General features: G+C 46.7%; 1 protein-coding gene across 2 annotated transcripts in view; it reads left to right on the top strand.

Annotated features, from left to right (window-relative positions):
* Positions 1–6,032: 6,032 nt before the first annotated feature.
* gad1 (glutamate decarboxylase 1) overlaps positions 6,033–22,720 on the top strand; it is an 83,084-nt gene continuing 66,396 nt past the window's right edge. Inside the window, exons 1-2 of one of the 2 annotated variants that reach the window (XM_062964597.1) lie at positions 6,033–6,286; positions 13,228–13,383. In XM_062964597.1, coding sequence (XP_062820667.1) covers positions 13,299–13,383 — 85 coding nt within the window. In that variant the 5' untranslated portion in view covers positions 6,033–6,286; positions 13,228–13,298. Of the gene's footprint in view, positions 6,287–12,670; positions 13,384–22,720 lie in introns of those variants that run through there. The other variant, XM_062964606.1, reaches the window with a different exon arrangement.

The raw sequence follows: 22,720 nt of genomic DNA, 5'->3' as shown, positions 1-22,720 counted from the left end.
GACAAAATTACGATCTGCCAATGCAAAAGGCCACCCTACTGGGATTTGCGCGCATCATCTGAAAATACATCACACAGTCCTAGACACTTGGAAAGTGTTCAACTTGTGATTTTGTGAAACGAAATCCAGCATGTCTATCTTGTTTGCTGTGTCATAATAAAATAATAATTTTATTTTTGTATGCCACCTCAATTTCCCCAATGGGGACTTGGAGCGGCTTACAAAGGGGCAAGCCCAATACAATAATATAATATCATAAAAACAACAGTTAAGACATCAACGAATGCATTTAAAAAACAAATTAACAAGTCATGATTTAAAATAGACATAATTAAAATATTGAACAATCATCCAAGGCGTTAAAAGGTCCAATAAAGGACAACAGTCTGGGTGACAGTCAAACTGATGAAGGAAGTATCTATTAGAGAATAGAACATATGTCAAATAGACACGACAAGCAGGGAAGATAAATCTGAACGGAAATCACACTATAAAGTGACAAGGCAAGTTTCAATGTAGATATAGGCCAGGTTATAACGGACTTGTCTACTCAAAAGCACAACGGAACAGCCATGTTTTTAATTGCTTCCGGAAGACAGTGAGGGTCGGAGCTAACCTAATCTCCCTGGGGAGGGAATTCCAGAGCCAGGGAACCACCGCAAAGAAGGCCCTCTCCCATGTCCCCACCAACCGCATTTGTGAAGGGGGAGGAAGCGAGAGAAGAGCCTCCCCGGAAGATCTTAGAGATTGCACAGGTTCGTAGGGGAAGATGCGGTCACGAAGATAGGCCGATCCTGAACCGGTCTATCCTTAATGGGCCCCATGCTAAATCCTGGCCAGTAGAAGAAGCACAGATAAATAAAGCTCCAAGTCTCCTTCCCAACAGGGCTTTTCTTCCAAGGTCAAAGCATAGCCTTTGGGTCCTTCCACACCGACACATAACCCAGAATATCAAGGCAGAAAATCTCACAGTATTTGCTTAGAACTGGGTTATCTGAGTCCACACTGCCATATATTCCAATTCAAAGCAGAAAGTTTGGGGTTTTATTCAGCTGTGTGGAAGAGGCTTTTGTCGCTCAGCCCTGGGAGCTAGAGAGCTGCTCTCCGTGGTGCTGAAAGCAACTTGAACCGAGCCATCGCTGCACAATACTCTCTTGGCAGACCTGCCCCCATCCCCCTCTCTCTTTCTCTCTCTCTCTCTGTGCCTTTCTATTTTTTAATTTCCCCTTTCTCCCGCAGAATTAGAGACCCGGTCACGTGTCTTTGCTTTGTGTGAGTCACGCTAGGCGGCTTTTGTTTCCGTTTGAAAAAAATAAATGATTCCGCCAAGTACAAACGTTGGAAGAAGAAGCCACAGGGCGCCTTTCCTGACACGTGTCACGGGGTCAATATTATTTCTGGCAGCTGCGAAGGCAAGGCGAGCTGAGCCTGTGCTCTGTCACTTATAACCTTGTCAGACTGCACCTCTTAAAATCACAATACAAAAGCGGGCTTTTAGCACTTCTCAAAACAGTGCCTGTTGGATGCACGGTTCCTTCGTCACCGCAAAGTATAGAATCATAGAATAGTAGAGTTGGAAGAGACCTCATGGGACATCCAGTCCAACCCCCTGCCAAGTAGCAGGAAATCGTGTTCAAAGCACCCCCGACAGATGGCCATCCAGCCTCTGCTTAAAAGCCTCCAAAGAAGGAGCCTCCACCACCGTCTGGGGGAGAGAGTTCCACTGCCGAACAGCTCTCACAGTCAGGAAGTTCTTCCTGATGTTCAGGTGGAATCTCCTTTCCTGTAGTTTGAAGCCATTGTTCCGCATCCTAGTCTGCAGGGCAGCAGAAAACAAGCTTGCTCCCTCTTCCCTATGACTTCCCTTCATGTATTTGTACATGGCTATCATGTCTCCTCTCAGCCTTCTCTTCTGCAGGCTAAACATGCCCAGTTCTTTAAGCCGCTCCTCATAGGGCTTGTTCTCCAGACCTTTGATCATTTTAGTTGCCCTCCTCTGGACGCTTTCCAGCTTCTCAACATCTCCCTTCAACTGCGGTGCCCAAAATTGGACACAGTATTCCAGGTGTGGCCTGACCAAGGCAGAATATAGGGGGGGCATGACTTCCCTGGATCTAGATGCTATTCCCCTATTGATGCAGGCCAGAATCCCATTGGCTTTTTTAGCAGCCGCATCACATTGTAGGCTCATGTTTAACTTGTTGTCCACGAGGACTCCAAGGTCTTTTTCGCACACACTGCTGTCAAGCCAGGCATCCCCCATTCTGTATCTTTGCATTCCATTTTTTCTGCCAAAGTGAAGTATCTTTCATTTGTCCCTGTTGAACTTCATTTTGTTATTTTCAGCCCATCTCTCTAGTCTGTCAAGATCATTTTGAATTCTGCTCCTGTCTTCTGGAGTGTTAGCTATCCCTCCCAGTTTGGTGTCATCTGCAAACTAGATGATCGTGCCTTCTAACCCTTTGTCTAAGTCGTTAATAAGATGTTGAACAAAACCGGGCCCAGGACAGAACCCTGCGGCACTCCACTTGTGACTTCTTTCTAAGATGAAGAAGATGCAATGGTGGGCACCCTTTGGGTTCATTCACTTAGCCATGAATCATTTTTCCCTATTTACTGTCTCAGCCAGAAAGAGCAGAGTCACACCTGTGCCTACTGCTCCTGTTGACCCTTCTCTAAGAAATATTTTCCCACCTTGGCATTTCTCCTTTCCATCTGTTTATACATAAAATGCCAGGACACATTCTAACCACTCTAACAACCACCATGTCAGGCTACACAGAGAAGCCATTGAAAGCCACAAGCATGTGGACGATTTCAACAGAAAGGGCAAAACCATGAACATGAACAAAATTGGCTGCCAGTATTAAAAATACTCTAAAATCAGGACAGTAAATAAAGAGGTAAGGCAAAGGTAAAGGTTTTCCCCTGACATTAAGTTCAGTTGTGACTGACTCTGGGGGTTGGTGCTCATCTCCATTTCTAAGCCGAAGAGCCGGCGTTGTCCGTAGACACCTCCAAGGTCATGTGGCCAATGGCATGACTACATCGAGCACCGTTACCTTCCCGCCGGAGCGGTACCTATTGATCTACTCACATTTGCATGTTTTTGAACTGCTAGGTTGGTAGGAGCTGGGGCTAACAGCGGGCACTCATTCCACTCCCGGGATTTGATCTTGGGACCTTTTGTTCCGCAAGTTCAGCAGCTCAGCGCTTTAACGCACTGTACCACCAGGGGCCTCGTAAATAAAGAACAACACTCAAAAACATGGGAATTTCAGACAAGAAACAATCGGCCAACAGGCAACAAAGGATTCCCCCAGGCAGGAAGCAGCCAAGCCTTGAGGCTGCAAGGCTGTTCAATACTAATCAAGGTGGCCAGTTACAATATTCACACCTGCCTTAAACAGACAAGAGTTCTTTCTCCCACCGTGGAAACGTCAGGAGAGAATGCTTCTGGAACATGGCCATACAGTCCGGAAAACTCACAGCAACCCAGTGATTCCAGCCATGAAAGCCTTCAACAACACTCTGACACATAGGACTCTTGTCACACCCTGGACTCTCCACAGATATATATTTACCTTCCTTGCCTAGTTTATCCATAGTTCTAGTTGGGCCCGGGCTGTGGCACAGGCTGGTGAGCAGCCAGCCAGCTGCAACAAATCACTCTGACCAAGAGGTCATGAGTTCGAGGCCAGCTCAGAGCCTATGTTTGTCTTGTCTTTGTTCTATGTTAAAGGCATTGAATGTTTGCCTTATATGTGTAATGTGATCCGCCCTGAGTCCCCTTGGGGGTGAGAAGGGTGGAATATAAATACTGTAAGTAAATAATAAATTATCCATGCCTCACAACCTCTGAGGATGCCTGCCATACATGTGGGCAAAACATCAGGAGAGAATGCTTCTGGAACATGGCCACACAGCCCGAAAGACATACAAGAACCCTGTGATCCTGGCCATGAAAGCCTTCGACAACACCCTGACACATACTTTTCCTTGGAGCGGGTCTGCTTCTGCATGTCACTCGTGCTTTCCCGGATCTAACGCCAAAACAGTAAGGTGCTGCGTGTTTTACAGGGTTCCCTGCGGGAATATAGGCTTCTCCTCGGACCCATTTTCACCAAAGCCAGGCAGGCAGGTTTTTTTTTTTTTCTTCGTGTCAGGAGCAACCGGAGTTGCTTCTGGAGTGAGAGAATTGGCCGCCTGCAAGGACGTTGCCCAAGGGACGCCCGGATGCTTTGATGTTTTACCATCCTTGTGGGAGGCTTCTCTCATGCCCCCGCATGGAGCTGGAGCTGATAGAGGGTAAAATTGTGATTAGTAGGAGAGAAGTTAGGCTGGCATCCTCTATAATAATAATAATAAAGGTAAAGGTTTCCCCCAATCGTGTCCGACTCTGGGGGTTGGTGCTCATCTCCATTTCTGTGTTTCAATAAATTTTTATTGTGGGCTTATATCTTACATAAAATACAGTGACAAATCCCATCTAAGACAAAGTTGAACATATAACCCCCTCCCACCCCGTGACAAAAAGAAAGAGAAAAGAAGAAAACTAAAAAAAAAAAAAACCCCACAAAACATAATCGTTAAAATTGACTTCCATCTATTATCTGGTGTTCTTAATATTACTTTCTTAACACATTCAATTCTATTCGGTATCTTCTTAAGATCAAACCATCTTTTAGCCTAAGGCTTATCTATCGCCCATTTTGCTCTAAAGAATGAATACAAGCCTACTATATTATCATCTTACAATTTTCATTTCTTAAGTAATCTTTAATTAGCTCCCAATTTGTCGCTTTTTTTGGTTTACCCTGTGTATTTGAAAGTAAAAATGTCAGTTTGTCCAAATTCATAATTTCAAGAATTTTAATGAACCAGGCATTTATATCTGGTCTGATTTTCGTTCTCTATTCTCTTGCATATATTAATCTTGCTGCCGTTGTTAGATAGCAAAATAGGATTTCTTTGTTTCTATCTTCCAAATCCAGCGTTCCTAGTAGCAGTATCTTGGGGTCTAGATTAATCTTAATTGACAGGATTTTTTGTATATTTTGGTGTATTTCTTTCCAGAACTCCTTAGCTTTCTTACAGGTCCACCAACAATGATAGTATGTGCCTTCCTGATCTCCGCATAAAGGTTTCCCCTGACGTTAAGTCCAGTCATGTCTGACTCTGGGGGTTGGGGCTCATCTCCATTTCTAAGCCGAAGAGCCAGCATTGTCTGTAGACACCTCCAAGGTTATGTGGCCAGCATGACTGCATGGAACACCGTTACCTTTATTTTTATACTCCACCACAATCTCCCTGAAGGGACTCAGGCGCTCATCCTCGCTCTCCCCGGGTGGGATTCGAACCTGGCAGCCTTCAGGTCAGCAACCCAACCTTCAAGTCACAAGGCTTTTATCCCCTAGGCCACCGGAGGCTCCAGGCAGGCAGTAACGTCGCTTTATTTTGTGTGTCCGCCTTGGTCCAAACAATCAAGTGTCGCTGTAGCTTTCCAAGGAGGAAGGCGGTTCTCTGGCGCCGCCCAGTGGAGGCTCGGGGAACGACCTTAGACGGGGATCAATGGAGGGAGGGCGGGAGGGCGGGGAGGGGTCTTTCCTAACGTTTGTGTTCTGCAAATGGATGGAGAAATATCCCATCCCATGGCCAGCCCCTTCTGCATAAACCAAAACTTTGGAGATAGAAAGAAACTCGAACAGAAGCTCTCTCTTCTAAAAAAAGGCCTTTCAACGAGGAAAGGCTTGACGACGAACACGGAGAAGCTGGTCTTGGTCAGCATCTCCCTGTCTGTCCCTGACTCTATCCTGGGCGAGTCTTAGGGTCGATTCAGCCTTCGTGATGGGCCCAGTGCAAGCCAACCCCCTCCAGCACTTCCTTCCCTTGGATGCACCCTCCCTCCCTCCATTTCTCCTTCCTTCCCTCCCTCCCGAGCCCCCAGCTGCTTCTTACTCCCCATTTCGGAGCCCGGCGCAGCGATGGGCGCGCTGTGACTCATGCCTGCGTCGCAAGAGATCAGCCGACGAGGATTCACGCTTCGGAGGAAGCCAAGCCAAGCCCGAGCACCGGGAAAAGAGGGGAGGGGTGCCTGTGGGGGCTGGAGGCGAGGAAAGGGTCACCTCGAATTACATCCCAGGCCTCCCTTCGTGTCCCGACGTCGTTCGCGGCGGACTTTATAAGCGCCAAGCCTTTCCTTCATCCCAGCCTGGCAGGGATTTCTCCACTTTCTGCCTCTCTGGGACTGACTCTGGCACTCAGCGCTGTTCTGCCCTTTCGGCCGGTAAGGATGTCCTTTTTCCTTCTAAGGATGAAACCCATTGTTCTTCTTTTCCCCTGAGACTTGTGTTTTTAGGAGAAAGTATGACTTTGCCTTGGAAATATCACAAAACAGAGGGCATTTGGAGCTGGAAATGGGACTAACCTGTAACTTCGCTTCCAGCTGCGCTCTCAACTTTAAACGGTTAGAATGTATGCTTTTCAGATTATGGTCTGTAAATTGTTGTTACTGCTGCTGTTGTTGTTATAACATCAATGTTATCATCAGTTTTATTGGAACTGTACACCACAGAGTTGGCAGCATGTGTATATCTGAGGAGATCCACCCCATACTTTCTACTGGAAAATGTTCTCTTGCTAAAAATAATAATATATTTTGTTGTATGTCTTTCGGGCTGTGTGGCCATGTTCCAGAAGCATTCTCTCCTGACGTTTCGCCCACATCTATCTATCCTCACAACCTCTGAGGATGCCTGCCATAGATGTGGGCGAAACGTCAGGAGAGAATGCTTCTGGAACATGGCCACACAGCCCGAAAGGCATACAATAACCCTGTGATCCCGGCCATGAAAGCCTTCGACAACACATAATATATTTTCTTTCGTGTCAGGAGCAACTTGAGTCGCTTCTGGTGAGTTGGCAGCATGTGTGTATCTGAGGAGATCCACCCCATACTTTCTACTGTAAAATGTTCTCTTACTAATAATAATATTTCTTTTTCGTGTCAGGAGCAACTTGAGTCGCTTCTGGAGTGAGAGAATTGGCCGTCTGCAAGGACGTTGCCCAGGGGACGCCCGGATGTTTTGATGTTTTTACCTTGCTTGTGGGAGGCTTCTCTCATGTCCCCACATGGAGCTGGAGCTGAAAGAGGGAGCTCATCCTCACTCTCCCCGGGTGGGATTCGAACTTGGCAGCTTTCAGGTCAGCAACCCAACCTTCAAGTCACAGGCTTTTATCCCCTAGGCCACCGGAAGCTCCTATTCCGGTCATGAAAGCCACAACACAATGACAATAAAGTTATTCTATTCTATTCAATGGACGTAGCTGCCCAACCTTCAAGTCACGAGGCTTTAGTCCACTACGCCATTGGGGGGCTCCATAATAATAATAATAATAATAATAATAATAATAATAATAATAATAATAATAATAATAATAATAATGATGATGATGATGATGATGACTCGGTCCACCGAACTCCAGCTTGCTAGAAGAAACAAACAGGGGGGGGGGGGAATGGAGAGAGAGAGAAATATTGGTTGCTGCGAATTTTCCGGGCTGTATGGCCATGTTCCAGAAGCATCCTCTCCTGACCTTTCGCCTGCATCTATGGCAGGCATCGTCAGACGTTGTGAGGTATATTGGAAACTAGAGAAGTGAGGTTTATATATCTGTGGAAAGTCCAGGATGGGAGAAAGAACTCTTGTCTGTTGGAGGCAAGTGTGAATGTTTCCTGTCTGGAATTCCCCCTTTTTAGTGTTGTTTTTTATTTACTGTCCTGTTTTTAGAGTGTAGCCAGATTTTGTTCATTTTCACATGCTGGACCACTTTAACAACCACCATGTCAGACTACTCTGAGAAGCCATTGGAATCCACAAGCATGTGGGCAATTTCCACAGAAAGGAGGAAACCATGAAACTGAACAAAATCTGGGTGCCAGTATTTTAAAAAACTCTAAAAACAGAACAGTAAATAACGAACAACACTCAGAAGACAGGGGAATTCCAGACAGGAAACAATCAGGGCCAGCTAACACCTCCCAACAAAGGATTCCCTCAGGCAGGAATCAGCCAGGCCTTGAAGCTGAAATGCTATTCAATGCTAATCAAGGTGACCAATTGAAACATTCACCCTTGCCTCAAGCAGACAAGAGCTCTTCCTCCCAGCCTGGACCTTCGACAAATATATAAACCCCACTTAATGCCTAGTTTCCACTATACCTCTGAGGATGCCTGCCATAGATGTAGGCGAAACGTCCGGAGAGAATGCTTCTGGAATATAGCTATACAGCCCGCAAAGCTCACGGCAAGGTTGTCATTGGTATGTCATCAATTTTAATCATCGGTTTTATTGGAACTGTGCACCACAGTGTTGGCAGCATGTGTGTATCTGAGGAGATCCACTCCATACCTTCTACTGTATAATGTTTTCTTAATAATAATAATAATAATAATAATAATAATAATAATAATAATAATAATAATAATAATAATAGAGCCTCCGGTGGCATAGTGGACTAAAGCCTCGTGACTTGAAGGTTGGGTTGCTGACCTGAAAGCTGCCAGGTTCGAATCCTACCCAGGGAGATCGTGGATGAGCTCCCTCTATCAGCTCCAGCTCCAGCTCTATGCGGGGACATGCGAGAAGCCTCCCACAAGGATGGTAAAAAGGTAAAGGTTTCCCCTGAGGCTAAGTCCAGTAGGAGCCCCGGTGGCGAAGTGTGTTAAAGCACTGAGCTGCTGAACTTGCAGACCGAAAGGTCCCAGGTTCAAACCCCGGGAGCGGTGTGAGCGGCCGCTGTTAGCTCCAGCTTTTGCCAACCTAGCAGTTCGAAAACATGCCAATGTGAGTAGATCAATAGGTACCGCTCCGGCGGGAAGGTAACAGAGCTCCATGCAGTCATGCCGGCCACATGACCTTGGAGGTGTCGCCGGCTCTTCAGCTTAGAAATGGACATGAGTACCAACCCCCAGAGTCAGACATGACTGGACATAACGTCAGGGGAAGACCTTTACCTACCTTTACCTAAGTCCATATCCATATTGATCATATCCTCAGCTGCTGTAAAAAAAATCGCACAGACAGACTACAAACAGAGGCACAACTATGTGGCCCAAATGATTCATTGGAACTTATGCCTCAAGTACCACCTGCCAGCAGTAAAGAACTGGTGGGATCACAAACCTGCAAAAGTATTGGAAAATGAGCACGCAAAGATACTGTGGAACTTCCGAATCCAGACTGACAAAGTTCTGGAACACAACACACCAGACATCACAGTTGTGGAAAAGAAAAAGGTTTGGATCATTGATGTTGCCATCCCAGGTGACAGTCGCATTGACGAAAAACAACAGGAAAAACTCAGCTGCTATCAGGACCTCAAGACTGAACTTCAAAGACTCTGGCAGAAACCAGTGGTGATGGGCACACTGGGTGTTGTGCCAAAACATCTCAGCCGGCATTTGGAAACAATAGACATTGACAAAATTACGATCTGCCAATGCAAAAGGCCACCCTACTGGGATCTGCACGCATCATCCGAAAATACATCACACAGTCCTAGACACTTGGGAAGTGTTCGACTTGTGATTTTGTGATACAAAATCCAGCATATCTATCTTGTTTGCTGTGTCATAATAAAATAATATAATGATTCGCCCAACTCCAGTTGGCCAGAACACACGTAAACAGAGAGAAATGGTTTTAAATTCCAGAATGTATTTGTTGACAGGGAAGCTTTTCTCCCATGGAATGATGCCCCTCTGGGCCTTTCCTTGCCTTTCTCCCTCCTCGCGAGAGAAAGAGCCTGGAGGGAAAGGCAGCGTGGCGTGGACGAGTCAACTAATCATAATGGAGAAGATTGTCTCTCCAAAGCTGTGGCCACGCCGTGCTTGGAGGAATAGTCTGGACAGGAGGCGCAGCAGAGCGTCGCCTCGGAGCTGGAGAATGCAAAAGCGCCAAGGTTCACCGTGGCCTGGGCTCATGCTCCCCCAACCCCGCACCCTCCGCCTTTCCTTCTCTCCCTCTGGGCACCCGAACTGGTGTGGACTGGGCAGGGCCTGTGTTGGTCTTCCTCCGCATTCCTGAATCCCACCGAAGAGGCGATATGTGTCGCCTCCTCATAAATCCCGGAGAGGAAAGGCAGGCAACTAATCTGGACCAACCATCCATCCCCTAAACCTGTCCGACATCCCATTCTTTCCACCCGAATGATCGGTCTTGCTCGGGGATGTCATCTTTCTCAACAACAACAGAATTTCCACAGAAAGGAGGAAACCATGAAAATGAACCGGTGTTAAAAGAACTCTAAAACCAGGACGCTGAACAAAGAACAACACTCTGAAAACAAGGGGAATGCCAGACGTGAAACAATCCGGGCCAGCTAACACCTCCCAACAAAGGAACCTCAGGTGGCCTAGGGGATAAAAACCTCCTGACTTGAAGGTTGGGTTGCTGACCTGAAAGCTGCCAGGTTCGAATCCCACCCGGGGTGAGTGAGGATGAGCTCCCTCTATCAGCTCCAGCTCCATGCGGGGACATGAGAGAAGCCTCCCACAAGGATGGTAAACATCAAAACATCCGGGCCGTCTCCTGGGTAACGTCCTCGCAGACGGCCAATTCTCTCACTCCAGAAGCAACTCCGGTTGCTCCTGACACGTTCCTCACGTCCTCCCTTTCTGTCCCAAACTGACAACCAGCCATAAACAGAGTACTCTATGCCATCCTGGAAGCCAGATAATGATGATGATGATGATATAATGTATACAATAATAAAATACAATAATACAAAGTTTTGAAAAGCGGTGACAGCTACATCCATTGGTTGCTCCTGACACGAAAAAATATTATTATTATTATTATTATTAGTAAGAAAATTTTTTACAGTAGAAAGTATGGAGTGGATCTCCTCTGATATACACATGCTGCCAACATTGTGGTGTACAGTTCCAATAAAACTGATGATAAAAAATTTTCCTGACACGGAAAAAAAAAGGATTCCCTCAGGCAGGAAGCAGCCAGGCTTTGAAGCTGCAAAGGTGAATTCAGGCAGACAAGGGTTCTTTCTCCCACCCTGGACCTTCCACAGATGTATAAACCTCCCTTGCCTAGTTTCCAACACACCTCACAACAGGGTTGTTGTATGTTTTCCGGGCTGTATGGCCATGTTCTAGAAGTATTCTCTCCTGACGTTTAGCCCACATCTATGGCAGGTATCCTCAGAGGTTGTGAGGTATGGAGAAACTAAGCAAGGAACGTTTATATATACAGTAGAGTCTCACTTATCCAAGCTAAACGGGCCGGCAGAAGCTTGGATAAGCGAATATCTTGGATAATAAGGAGGGATTGAGGAAAAGCCTATTAAACATCAAATTAGGTTATGATTTTACAAATTAAGCAGCAAAACATCATGTTTTACAACAAATTTGACAGAAAAAACAGTTCAATATGCAGTAATGTTATCTTGTAATTACTGTATTTACAAATTTAGCACCAAAATATCACGATATATTGAAAACATTGACTACAAAAATGTGTTGGATAATCTAGAAACTTGGATAAGCGAGCCTTGGATTAGTGAGACTCTACCGTACTGTATTTACGAATTTAGCACCAAAATACCACGATATATTGAAAACATTGACTACAAATGACACAGCTGGGCTGTGGCGCAGGCTGTTGAGCAACTAGCTGCAACAAATCACTCTGACCAAGAGGTCACGAGTTCGAGGCCAGCTCGGAGCCCCGTGTTTGTCTTGTCTTTGTTCTATGTTAAAGGCATTGAATGTTGCCTTATATGTGTAATGTGATCCGCCCTGAGTCCCCTTGGGGTGAGAAGGGCGGAATATAAATACTGTAAATAATAAATAAATAAATACAGTAGAGTCTCACTTATCTAACGTTCTGGTTTATCCAACGCGTCTTTGTAGTCAATGTTTTCAAAATATCATGTTATTTTGGTGCTAAATTCGTAAATACAGTAATTACAACATAACATTACTGCGTATTGAACTACTTTTTCTGTCAAATTTGTTGTATAACATGATGTTTTGATGCTTAATTGGTAAAATCATAACCTAATTTGATGTTTAATAGACATTTCCTTAATGCCTCCTTATTATCCAAGATATTCGCTTCTCCAAGGTTCTGCCGGCCCATTTATGTTGGATAAGTGAGACTCTACTGTATATTGAAAACATTGACTACAAAAATGTGTTGGATAATCCAGAAGCTTGGATAAGCGAGGCTTGGATAAGTGAGACTCTACTGTATCTGTGGAAAGTCCAGGGTGAGAAAAGAACTGGGTTGTTGTATGTTTTTCGGGCTGTGTGGCCATGTTCCAGAAGTATTCTCTCCTGACGTTTCGCTCACATCTATGGCAGGCATCCTCAGAGGCTGTGTGGCATGGAAGAACTCTTTGTCAGTTGGAAGCCAGTGTGAATGTTGTAGTGAATCAGCTTAATCAGCATTGAATAGCTTCATCTCCGGGATTCTTCCTGCCTGGGGACGCCTGCCATAGATGTGGGTGAAACGTCAGGAGAGAATGCTTCTGGAACATGGAAAATTCACAGCAACCGAACAACAACACAACATACTGAACACACCCCCTTGCTCTCATGGTTCCTATTGTCTGGCCTATTGTTCTCCGGGGACGTGGCTTTGTCCCCTCGGGGCGTGGAAGCCATGCTGAGGAGTTCCGCCAGAGGTGCCTTTCCACCTTTTCCTCTCTTTTCCTCCTCCATTCCTCTCCTCTTCTTCTCCCTCTTCCTCGCATCTCTCCTCCTCCTCTTCCTCTTCCTCTTTTTCACCATCTTTCTCCCCCTCCCTTCTCTTCCCTCAGAGTTACAGGGTGAGAGAGAGGCGTGATCCTCCTCCTCCTCCTCCTCGCCGCCAGCTCTGTCCAGACAGCCTTCCTTTCCTTCCCTTTCCCGCCTCTCGAAGCGTCGCCTCAGAAAACCCATCGAGGCGCCCTCCGTCCTCTCTTCCTCCTCCTCCTCCTCCCGCCCTCCCTCCGTCCGCGGCGCTTTTGTCTGGCATTTTGAAAAAGACAAGGCGAGAGGAAAAGGGTGGGAAAGGGGGGAAGGAAGGTTCTCCTATCTCCTTATCTTCGTGCCCCAGCCCCATCCTCGCCTTTGGCCGCCGCTTCCCCCCGAAGGCTTCTCGGAGCCCGCTGTGTTCTTTCCTCCCGATACATCGCCTTTCCAACCCTCTCGCTTTGCTTTGCAGCCGCGCCTCCTCCTCCGCCTTGAGGGGCTCCTGGACGAAAGCGACGCCGGGCTCGGACTCGCCCGAGCCTCATGGCAGCCTCGGAGCCCCCCTCTGTCTCCGCCGCCGCCTCCGCCGCGGCCCAGGACCCCAACACCGCCGGCCTGCGACCCACAAGTAGGTCATTATGAGGGGAGGGGCAGGGGGCTTCGTTCCACCTTCGTTTCGCCCCGAACGCGCGACAAAAGGACGCGTCCTTGCACACCCCTTTCGGCGGGGGTCTCCCTGGGGCCCCATTGGAGGAAATCGGAGACAAACCTCCGAGATGAACCTCCGAGATGGACCTGATGCATGAGCTCAAGGCGGGAAGGGATGGGGAGGCGGAGAATACGGATCCCTATGGCTGATTCCTGATCGACTTGGGGTTGGAGCATTCTTCAGTGTGGCAGAATCTGTCATTTCCTAACAAGGAAAATAAAAGAGCTTGGAACGAAGGGAGAGGAAGCTGCGAATGGAAGCTGCAGGGCCGTAGCCAGAAAAAAAATTCGGGGGGTGGGGGTGTTGAACTCCTGACCCACCCGTTCAGACCTGTCAATATCTGCTTGAGATAGTGATAGAGAAGTCTCATAGACTTAGCATAGGAGCCTCCGATGGCCTAGGGGATAAAAGCCTCATGACTTGAAGGTTGGGTTGCTGACCTGAAGGCTGCCAGGTTCTAATCCCACCCGGGGAGAGAGCAGATGAGCTCCCTCTATCAGCTCCAGCTCCATGCGGGGACATGAGAGAAGCCTCCCACAAGGATGGTAAAACATCAAAACATCCGGGCGTCCCCTGGGTAACGTCCTTGCAGGCGGCCAATTCTCTCACTCCAGAAGCAACTCCGGTTGCTCCTGACACAAAAAAAAAATGGCTGGGATATGTTTTCGGGGCTGTCTGGCCATACTTCTAGAACATGGCCAGACAGCCCGGAAAACATACAACAAACCTTGCTGTGAGTTTTCCGGGCTGTATGGCCATGTTCCAGAAACCTACTCTCCTGACGTTTCACCCACATCCTTAGAGGTTGATAGGTGTTGGAAATTAGGCAAGTGGGGTTTATATATCTGTGGAAGGTCCAGGGTGGGAGAAAGAGCTCTTGTCTGTTTAAGGCAGGTGTTGTCAGGATGCAAAAGCCCAGCATTCACCTAACTGACCTTTTTACATCCCGCCAGAGGAGCCTTCGGTGGCCTAGGGGATAAAAGCCTGGTGACTTGAAGGTTGGGTTGCTGACCTGAAAACTGCCAGGTTCGAATCCCACCAGGGGAGAGTGTGGATGAGCTCCCTCTACCAGCTCCAGTTCCTTGCGGGGACATGAGAGAAGCCTCCCACAAGGATGGTAAAACATCAAAACATCCGGGCGTCCCCTGGGCAACGTCCTTGCAGACGGCCAATTCTCTCACTCCAGAAGCAACTCCGGTTGCTCCTGACAAAAAAAAAAAAATCCTGCCAGAACAATGGGGGTGGGAGAGAGCCAGGATGTGAAGAGCCAGGATGAGAAGAGCCAGGATGAGAAGAACCATTTGGCTGAAAAGACGGATTTATGACCTGCTCTGGTTTTCAACCATGGGAAAACAACTATTGACAGGGAGGTGTGAATGTGGAAGGGGGGAGGTGGGGGAAGCAGTAGGTTGATATACAGGAGGGCTGGTGGGAAAGAGGCAGTGCAAGCTTTGTGTTCATATTGGCAAGACGGATTCAATAAAGAGTTTCCATGGTACAGTAGAGTCTCACTTATCCAAGCCTCACTTATCCAAGCTTCTGGATTATCCAAGCCATTTTTGTAGTCAATGTTTTCAATACATCATGATATTTTGGTGCTAAATTCGTAAATACAGTAACATTACTGCGTATTGAACTGCTTTTTCTGTCAAATTTGTTGTAAAACATGATGTTTTGATGCTTAATTTGTAAAATCATAACCTAATTTGATGTTTAATCGGCTTTTCCTTAATCCCTCCTTATTATCCAAGATATTCGCTTATCCAAGCTTCTGCTGGCCCTAAGTGAGACTCTGGTACAGCTGTGTGAGCTTCGCATTGTGTCCTATCGTTTCCAAGGACTGACAGGTGTTAATGTTTCAAGTTCCCACCTTGATTAGATTTGCAGCTTCAACGTCTGGCTGCTTACTGCCTGGGGGAATCCTTTGTTAGGAGGTGTTAGCTGATTGTTTCTTGTTTCCTCTGTTTTTGAGTGTTGTTCTTTATTTGCTGTCCTAATTTTAGAATTTTTTAAAAATACTGATACCCAGATGATGTTCATTTTCATTGTTTTCTCCTTTATGTTGAGATTGTCCACACGCTTGTGGATTTCAGTGGCTTCTCTGTGTAGTCTAACATGGTTGTTATGACAGTGGTCCAGCATTTCTGTGTTCTCAAACAATATGCTTGGTTCGCCAAGTGCTCTGCTCTGGCTGACTTCTCTGGTTGTGTTAGTCTGCAGTGCCTCTCGTGTTCCTTGATTCGTGAAGCCAGACTGCCTGGCCCTCTTTGGGGTGGACTTAATGGAAGAGAGAGGAGCCTGAGACTCAGGTTTAGTGCCTGGGCTCAGACCATTTTGGCAGACGCTCTGGAACAAACCCTCCAGAACAACAACAAAAAGACAATCCGGGGAGGAGTGCGGTGCAATAAATAGGGCGGCAGAGCCACGGGCGACAAAGACACGGAGGAGGGTGGGTGCGTGGGGTGGGGGACGGCAAGGAGGAAGGGGAAACGTCTCCCATCTCTCTCCCTTTTGGCCCGGGCTTGTGAAGCGTGAAGATCTTGCCCAACATGACTGGCGGCGGCGATGTTTCCTTCTTCTCCATCAAACGAAAAGACCGCCTTCCTTTTATGTCGCCTCCTTAGGGTGGCTTCTCCTCCCCGCTTCTAAAAACAAATATAAATGTAATAGGAGGCGTTTTACGAATGGGAATTCTTCTGATTGTTGTATGTTTTCCGGGCTGTATGGCCATGTTCCAGAAGCATTCTCTCCTGACGTTTCACCCACATCCTCAGAGGTTGAGAGCTTTTTCGTTTTGTTTGTTTTCCAAACACTGGAAGTGTGTGGTGGGTGTATTGACGTTCGTGAAAAGGGTCCCATCAAAGGAATGCGCCGGCGGAAGGGAAATAATTTATCACAAGAAGGGGCGCGTTTTTCTCCCGCGCTCGCGCCACCGCTGCCTATTGTTTCCCGACGGGCGGCGCGTGCGCGTGCACGAGCCTTGCCTTGCCTTTCCCTTTCCTTCCTTTCTCCTTCCTTCCTCCTTTTCCGTCCTTCCATACATCTGCCGCTCATCTCTCCACCTCCTTCCTTATGTCCTCTCCACGTCCTTTCTGTCCACCCCTGTCACCTGACTCAACCTCCACCTCTTCTCCTTCTTCTGGCCCTGCTACTCCCGACCCTTGCTCCTTTCCGCGCGCTGCATCTGCACCGTGGAACGAATGCGGTTCGACACCACTTTGAAATTGCCATGGCTCCATGCTGTGGAACCCTGAGATTTGCAGCTTGAGCCAGGATCCGCCTTCGCCACTCGTTCACCTGTCTCTGGTGGCCTAGGGAATAAAAGCCTTGTGACTTGAAGGTTGGGTTGCTGACCTGAAGGCTGCCAGGTTCGAATCCCACCCGGGGAGAGTGCGGATGAGCTCCCTCTATCAGCTCCAGCTCCATGCGGGGACATGAGAGAAGCCTCCCACAAGGATGGTAAAAACATCAAAACATCTGGGCGTCCCCTGGGCAACGTCCTTGCAGATGGCCAATTCTCTCACTCCAGAAGCAACTCCAGTTGCTCCTGACACAAAAAAAAACCTCTCTTATTTCATCTCTCTTTTCAGTGGGAAAGGGTGTCAAACTGCCTTAATTGTACAATGCAGACACATTCTCACTTTGTCTTGTCGGAGGCTTTCGTGGCCAGAATCACTGGGTTGCTGTGAATTTCCCGGGCTGTATGGCCATGTTCCAGAAGCATTCTCTCCTGATGTTTCGTCCACATCTATGACAAGCAACCTCAGAGGTTGCGAGGCCTGTTGGAAACTAGACAAGGGGGATGGAGTGTCCAGGGTGGGAGAAAGAACTCTTGTCTATATGTTGTAATTATTCACATTGATTAGCATTGAAAAGCCTCGCAGCTTCAAGGCCTGGCTTCTTCCTGCCTGGCGGAATCCGTTGTTGGGAGGTGTTAATGAACAAGATCTGGCTACCAGTACAGTAGAGTCTCACTTATCCAAGCTAAACGGGCCGGCAGAAGCTTGGATTAGCGAATATCTTGGATAATAAGGAGGGATTAAGGAAAAGCCTATTTTTAAAAAATATATTTTTATTGATATTATCTTATATTTCATGTTGTGAGTATATTACACATTTAATACAAACGTTCATACCTACACAACATTAATCTATTATCACATTTCTCCGTCCTCTTCCCTTCTATATTGTCTACTCACATATCTAATATATCATCGTTCTATTTATTCTTTTTTTTCCCCCATCCCTGTGGTATGGGGTAGGGGTGGGGGGAAGGGAGGGGAGAGGGGGAAGGAAAAGCCCATTAAACATCAATTTAGGTTATGATTTTACAAATTAAGCACCAAAGCATCATATTATACAACAAATTTGACAGAAAAAGTAGTTCAATACGCAGTAATCTTATGTTGTAACTACTGTATTTATGAATTTAGCACCAAAATATCACAATATATTGAAAACATTGACTACAAAAATGCGTTGGATAATCCAGAAGCTTGGATAAGTGAGACTCTACTGTACTGTATTTATGAATTTAGCACCTAAATATCACGATACATTGAAAATATTGACTACAAAAATGGCTTGGATAATCCAGAAGCTTGGATAAGCGAGGCTTGGATAAGTGAGACTCTACTGTATTTAAAAAACCTCTAAAATCGGGACAGTAAATAAAGAGCAACACTCAGAAAACGGAAATTCCAGACATGAAACAATCAGGGCCAGCTAACATCTCCCAACAAAGCATTCCCCCAGGCAGTAAACAGCCAGACCTTGAAGCTGCAAGGCTATTCAATGCTAATCAAGGTGGTCAATTTGCAACATTCGCACCTGTCTCAAACAGACAAGAGTTCTTTCTCCCACCCGGAACCTTCCGCAGATATATAAATCCCACTTGCCAAGTTTCCAACAAATCTCTGAGGATACTTGCCATAGATGCAGCCAAAACGTCAGGACAGAATGCTTCTGTAACATACCCATACAGCCCGGACAACTCACAGCAGCACATTCAACACATTCTCACTTGTAGCCGGATTCCCGTTCCAAAGGGGTTTAATCCTCTCCTTCAGCGCGCCCTCTGCAGGGCATCCAGAGGAGGAGAAAAGAGACACATCAGGCTGGAGGCGGGGCCAAAGCGAGACCCGCCCACTTCTCCCCAGGCCCCGCCCACAAGGTTATGATAAAGGTCCTGGCGGCCCCTTTGCCTCAGGGCGGCGTTAACCCCACTTGAGCTGCCATGGCTCAATGCTAGGAAATCCTGGGAGGTGTAGCTTTCATAGTCTTTCTGTCACCTTCTCTGCCAAATTTGGCTGGTGACTCACCAAACTACAAATCCCAGGATCCTATAGCATTGAGCCTTGCTCATTAAAGTGGTGTTGAACTGCATTAATATTGTAGCGTAGGTGCACTCAAAGACCTTTTTCGGCTGCTGAGCTCCTAAGAGATTCTTCTTGTGTGTTTCCCTGATTGGAAGGGATATTTAATCCTCCCCCCCCCCCCCCCGATATTTCTCACTCATAGAAGGATTTCAACAGAAAGGAGGAAACTGAACTAAATGTGGCTTCCAATATTAGAAAAATATCAGGAGAATAAATAAAGAACACTTCTCAGAAAACAGAGGAATTCCAGACAGGAAACAATCAGGCCAGCTAACACCTCCCAACAAAGGATTCCCCCAGGTAGAAAGCAGCCAGACCTTGAAGCTGAAAGGCCAATCAAGGTGGGCAATTGAAACAATCACACTTGCCTCAAACAGTCAAGAATAGGGTTGTTGTATATCTTTCGGGCTGTGTGGCCATGTTGCAGATGTATTATCTCCTGACGTTTCGCCCACATCTATGGCAGGCATCCTCAGAGGTTGTGAGATATGGATAAACTAGGCAAGGAAAGGAAAAAATACATATCTGTGGAGAGTCCAGGGTGTGGCAAGAGTCCTTTGTCACTGGGAAGCCAGCTTTAATGTTTCAGTTAATCACCCTAATTAGCATTGGAAAGGTTTTGTCTCTTGCCTGGGGGGCATCCCAGGGTGGGAGAATACTTTCTGCAGTAGAGTCTCACTTATCCAACACTCGCTTATCCAACGTTCTGGATTATCCAACGCATTTTTGTAGTCAATGTTTTCAATGCATTGTGATATTTTGGTGCTAAATTCGTACATACAGTAATTACTACATAGCATTAATGTACAATGAACTACTTTTTCTGTCAAATTTGTTGTATTAACATGATGTTTTGGTGCTTAATTTGTAAAATCATAACCTATTTTGATGTTTAATAGGCTTTTTCTTAATCTCTCCTTATTATCCAACATATTCGCTTATCCAACGTTCTGCTGCCCCCGTTATTTATTATTTATTTATTTACAGCATTTATATTCCGCCCTTCTCACCCCGAAGGGGACTCAGGGTGGATCACATTACACATATAGGCAAACATTCAATGCCTTTTAACATAGAACAAAGACAAGACAACCATAGGCTCCGAGTGGGCCTCGAACTCATGACCTCCTGGTCAGAGTGATTCATTGCAGCTGGTTACAGCTGGCTTGCTCTCCAGCCTGCGCCACAGCCCCAGCCCAGTTTCCGGTATACCTTGCAACCTCTGAGGATGCCTGCCTTAGATGCAGGCGAAACGTCAGGAAAGAATGCTTCTGGAACATGGCCATACAGGCCGGAAAACTCACAGCAACCCACTCACAGAAGACTCCAGAAGTCCTCCCATTTCTTTGTCTTACTCATTTCCTTCTGGTATGTGGGTGTGTTTTTAACCCTGGCAAATTTCCTATTAATTCCGCAAGGTATTTCCCATACAGATGGTTTGGGTTTCAAATATTATTATTATTTTTAAGGAGCCCCCAGATGGCGTAGTGGACTAAGTGACTTGAAGGTTGGGTTGCTGACCTGAAAGCTGCCAGGTTCGAATCCAACCTGGGGAGAGTGTGGATGAGCTCCCTCTATCAGCTCCAGCTCCATGCGGGGACATGAGAGAAGCCTCCCACAAGGATGGTAAAAACATCAAAACATCCGGGCGTCCCCTGGGCAACGTCCTTGCAGACGGCCAATTCTCTCACTCCAGAAGCAACTCCGGTTGCTCCTGACACGAAAAAAAAATTATTTTTAAAACAGAAAGGAAGGAAGAAACCTAGCTCTGTGCTGTTTCAGCGCCTTGGCTTTGAGGGGGAAAATCTTCCCGAATTTAGTGGGACTTTAATATCCTTAAGCGGCAGCCTCACTCAACATTTCCCCTTCGCTTCGCTTCCAAGAGCCTTTGGCTCCGCTGGGAAATGAAGTCTCGGTCCCGTCCTTTTAAGAAATGGCAGGCATTCTCAGAGGTTGTGAAGTATATTGGGTGCATCTACGCTGTGGAATTAGTGCAGTTTGATACTGCTTTAACTCAGTGCTATGGAATAACAGGGGTTGGAGTTTGGTGAGGCATCAACAAAGCTTACAAAGCCACAGCATTGAGCCGTGGGGGTGAAAATGGTGTCAACCCGCATTCATTCTCCAGAGCAGCCTAAGCAGCAGCCGAGTTCGGCTCCCTCCAGGAGGGGCTTCAGAGACCCGCCTCCCCGGCTCCTGGATCCGTCTGCAACCCAACCATGCAAGTCCGATCATCTAGTCAAATACTATTTTTCACCCAATTAATTCCTGAACTCTTCCCTGACCCCATTTCATGCCAGTTTATTTTAAGCTGCCACTCTCCTGGAGCAGCGCCAATAAATTACTCGGAGATTGTCAGCTCTCTCTCTGTTTCTCAGCTGGTCTCTTCCCCCTTTTGCCCGCCCTCTCATCCTGGTCGGATTGGTTTATCTGCGGCTGCATCTACACCGCCAGAAAATGCAGTTCGGAAGTGCATTATATGATGAGTGTAGACCCCCCTGCATATTATGGGGATCTACGCTGATTATATAATGCAGCATTATGTGGCAGTGTAGATCCAGCCTCTCTTGTAATTATAATGGAAGAAAACACTTCACAATGGAAAAAGAAAATGAAGGAAAACTGCCATTTCTAAATGTCCTAGTTATCCGCAAACTCAATAAATAATTGAGCCACACAATGTACAGAAAACCTACACGCTGATAGATACTTACATAAAACTCCAACCAGCACCCAAGTCAAAAGAAGCACAGTTTTGTTTTGTTTTTTCCGTGTCAGGAGCAACCTGAGTTGCTTCTGGAGTGAGAGAACTGGCTGTCTGCAAGGACGTTACCCAGGGGACGCCGGGATGTTTTGATGTTATTTATTTATTATTTACAGCATTTATATTCCGCCCTTCTCACCCCTAAGGGGACTCAGGGCGGATCACATTACACATATAGGCAAACATTCAATGCCTTTTAACATAGAACAAAGACAAGACAAACATAGGCTCCAAGCGGGCCTCGAACTCATGACCTCCTGATCAGAGTGATTCATTGCAGTGATTCATTGCAGCTGCTCTCCAGCCTGCGCCACAGCCCGAACCCGAGATGTTTTACCATCCTTGTGGGAGGTTTCTCTCATGTCCCTGCATGGAGCTGGAGCTGATAGAGGGAGCTCATCTGCGCTCTCCCCGGGTGAGATTCGAACCTGGCAGCCTTCAGGTCAGCAACCCAACCTTCAAGTCACAAGGCTTTTATCCCCTAGGCCACCGGAGGCTCCAAGAAGCACAGTTAAAGCCCTGGCAGATCGTGAAAAAAGAATCTGCGAACTCCACCTCCTCCAAGGGGAAAGGAACCACCTAAACTGGGCTGGACAGGCCAACAGATATCAGAAGAGCGGCAAGGCCAAGAACAAGCCAAGAGAGTAAAGACAAAGATCCACCCAGAGGAAAATGTTCTTCCCATACATCACTGACCGCATAGGGAAGCTGATGAAGAAACACAACCTACAAACTATCTACAGAACCAATGAGAAAATGCAAAGGACAAGAGGGATCCTCTCACCTCTGCAGGAGTCTACCGGATACCATGCAGCTGTGGACAAGTCTGCACAGGGACCACCAAACATTGCCCAAACATGAATCAAGGAACATGAAAGGCACTGCAGACTAATTCAACCAGAGAAATCAGCCATAGCAGAGCACTTGATGAACCAACCTGGACACAGCATATTATTTGAGGACACAGAAATGCTGGACCACTCTTACAACCACCATGTCAGACTACTCAGAGAAGCCATTGAAATCCACAAGCATGTGGACAACTTCAACAGAAAGGAGGAAACCACGAAAATAAACAAAATCTATCTACCAGTATTTAAAAACTCTAAAATCA

Source organism: Anolis carolinensis, chromosome 1 (genome assembly GCF_035594765.1).
Source record: "Anolis carolinensis isolate JA03-04 chromosome 1, rAnoCar3.1.pri, whole genome shotgun sequence".
NCBI lineage: Eukaryota > Metazoa > Chordata > Lepidosauria > Squamata > Dactyloidae > Anolis > Anolis carolinensis.
The sequence above is the reverse complement of the archived record's forward strand: the minus strand, read 5'-3'. Positions and strand labels throughout refer to the sequence as shown.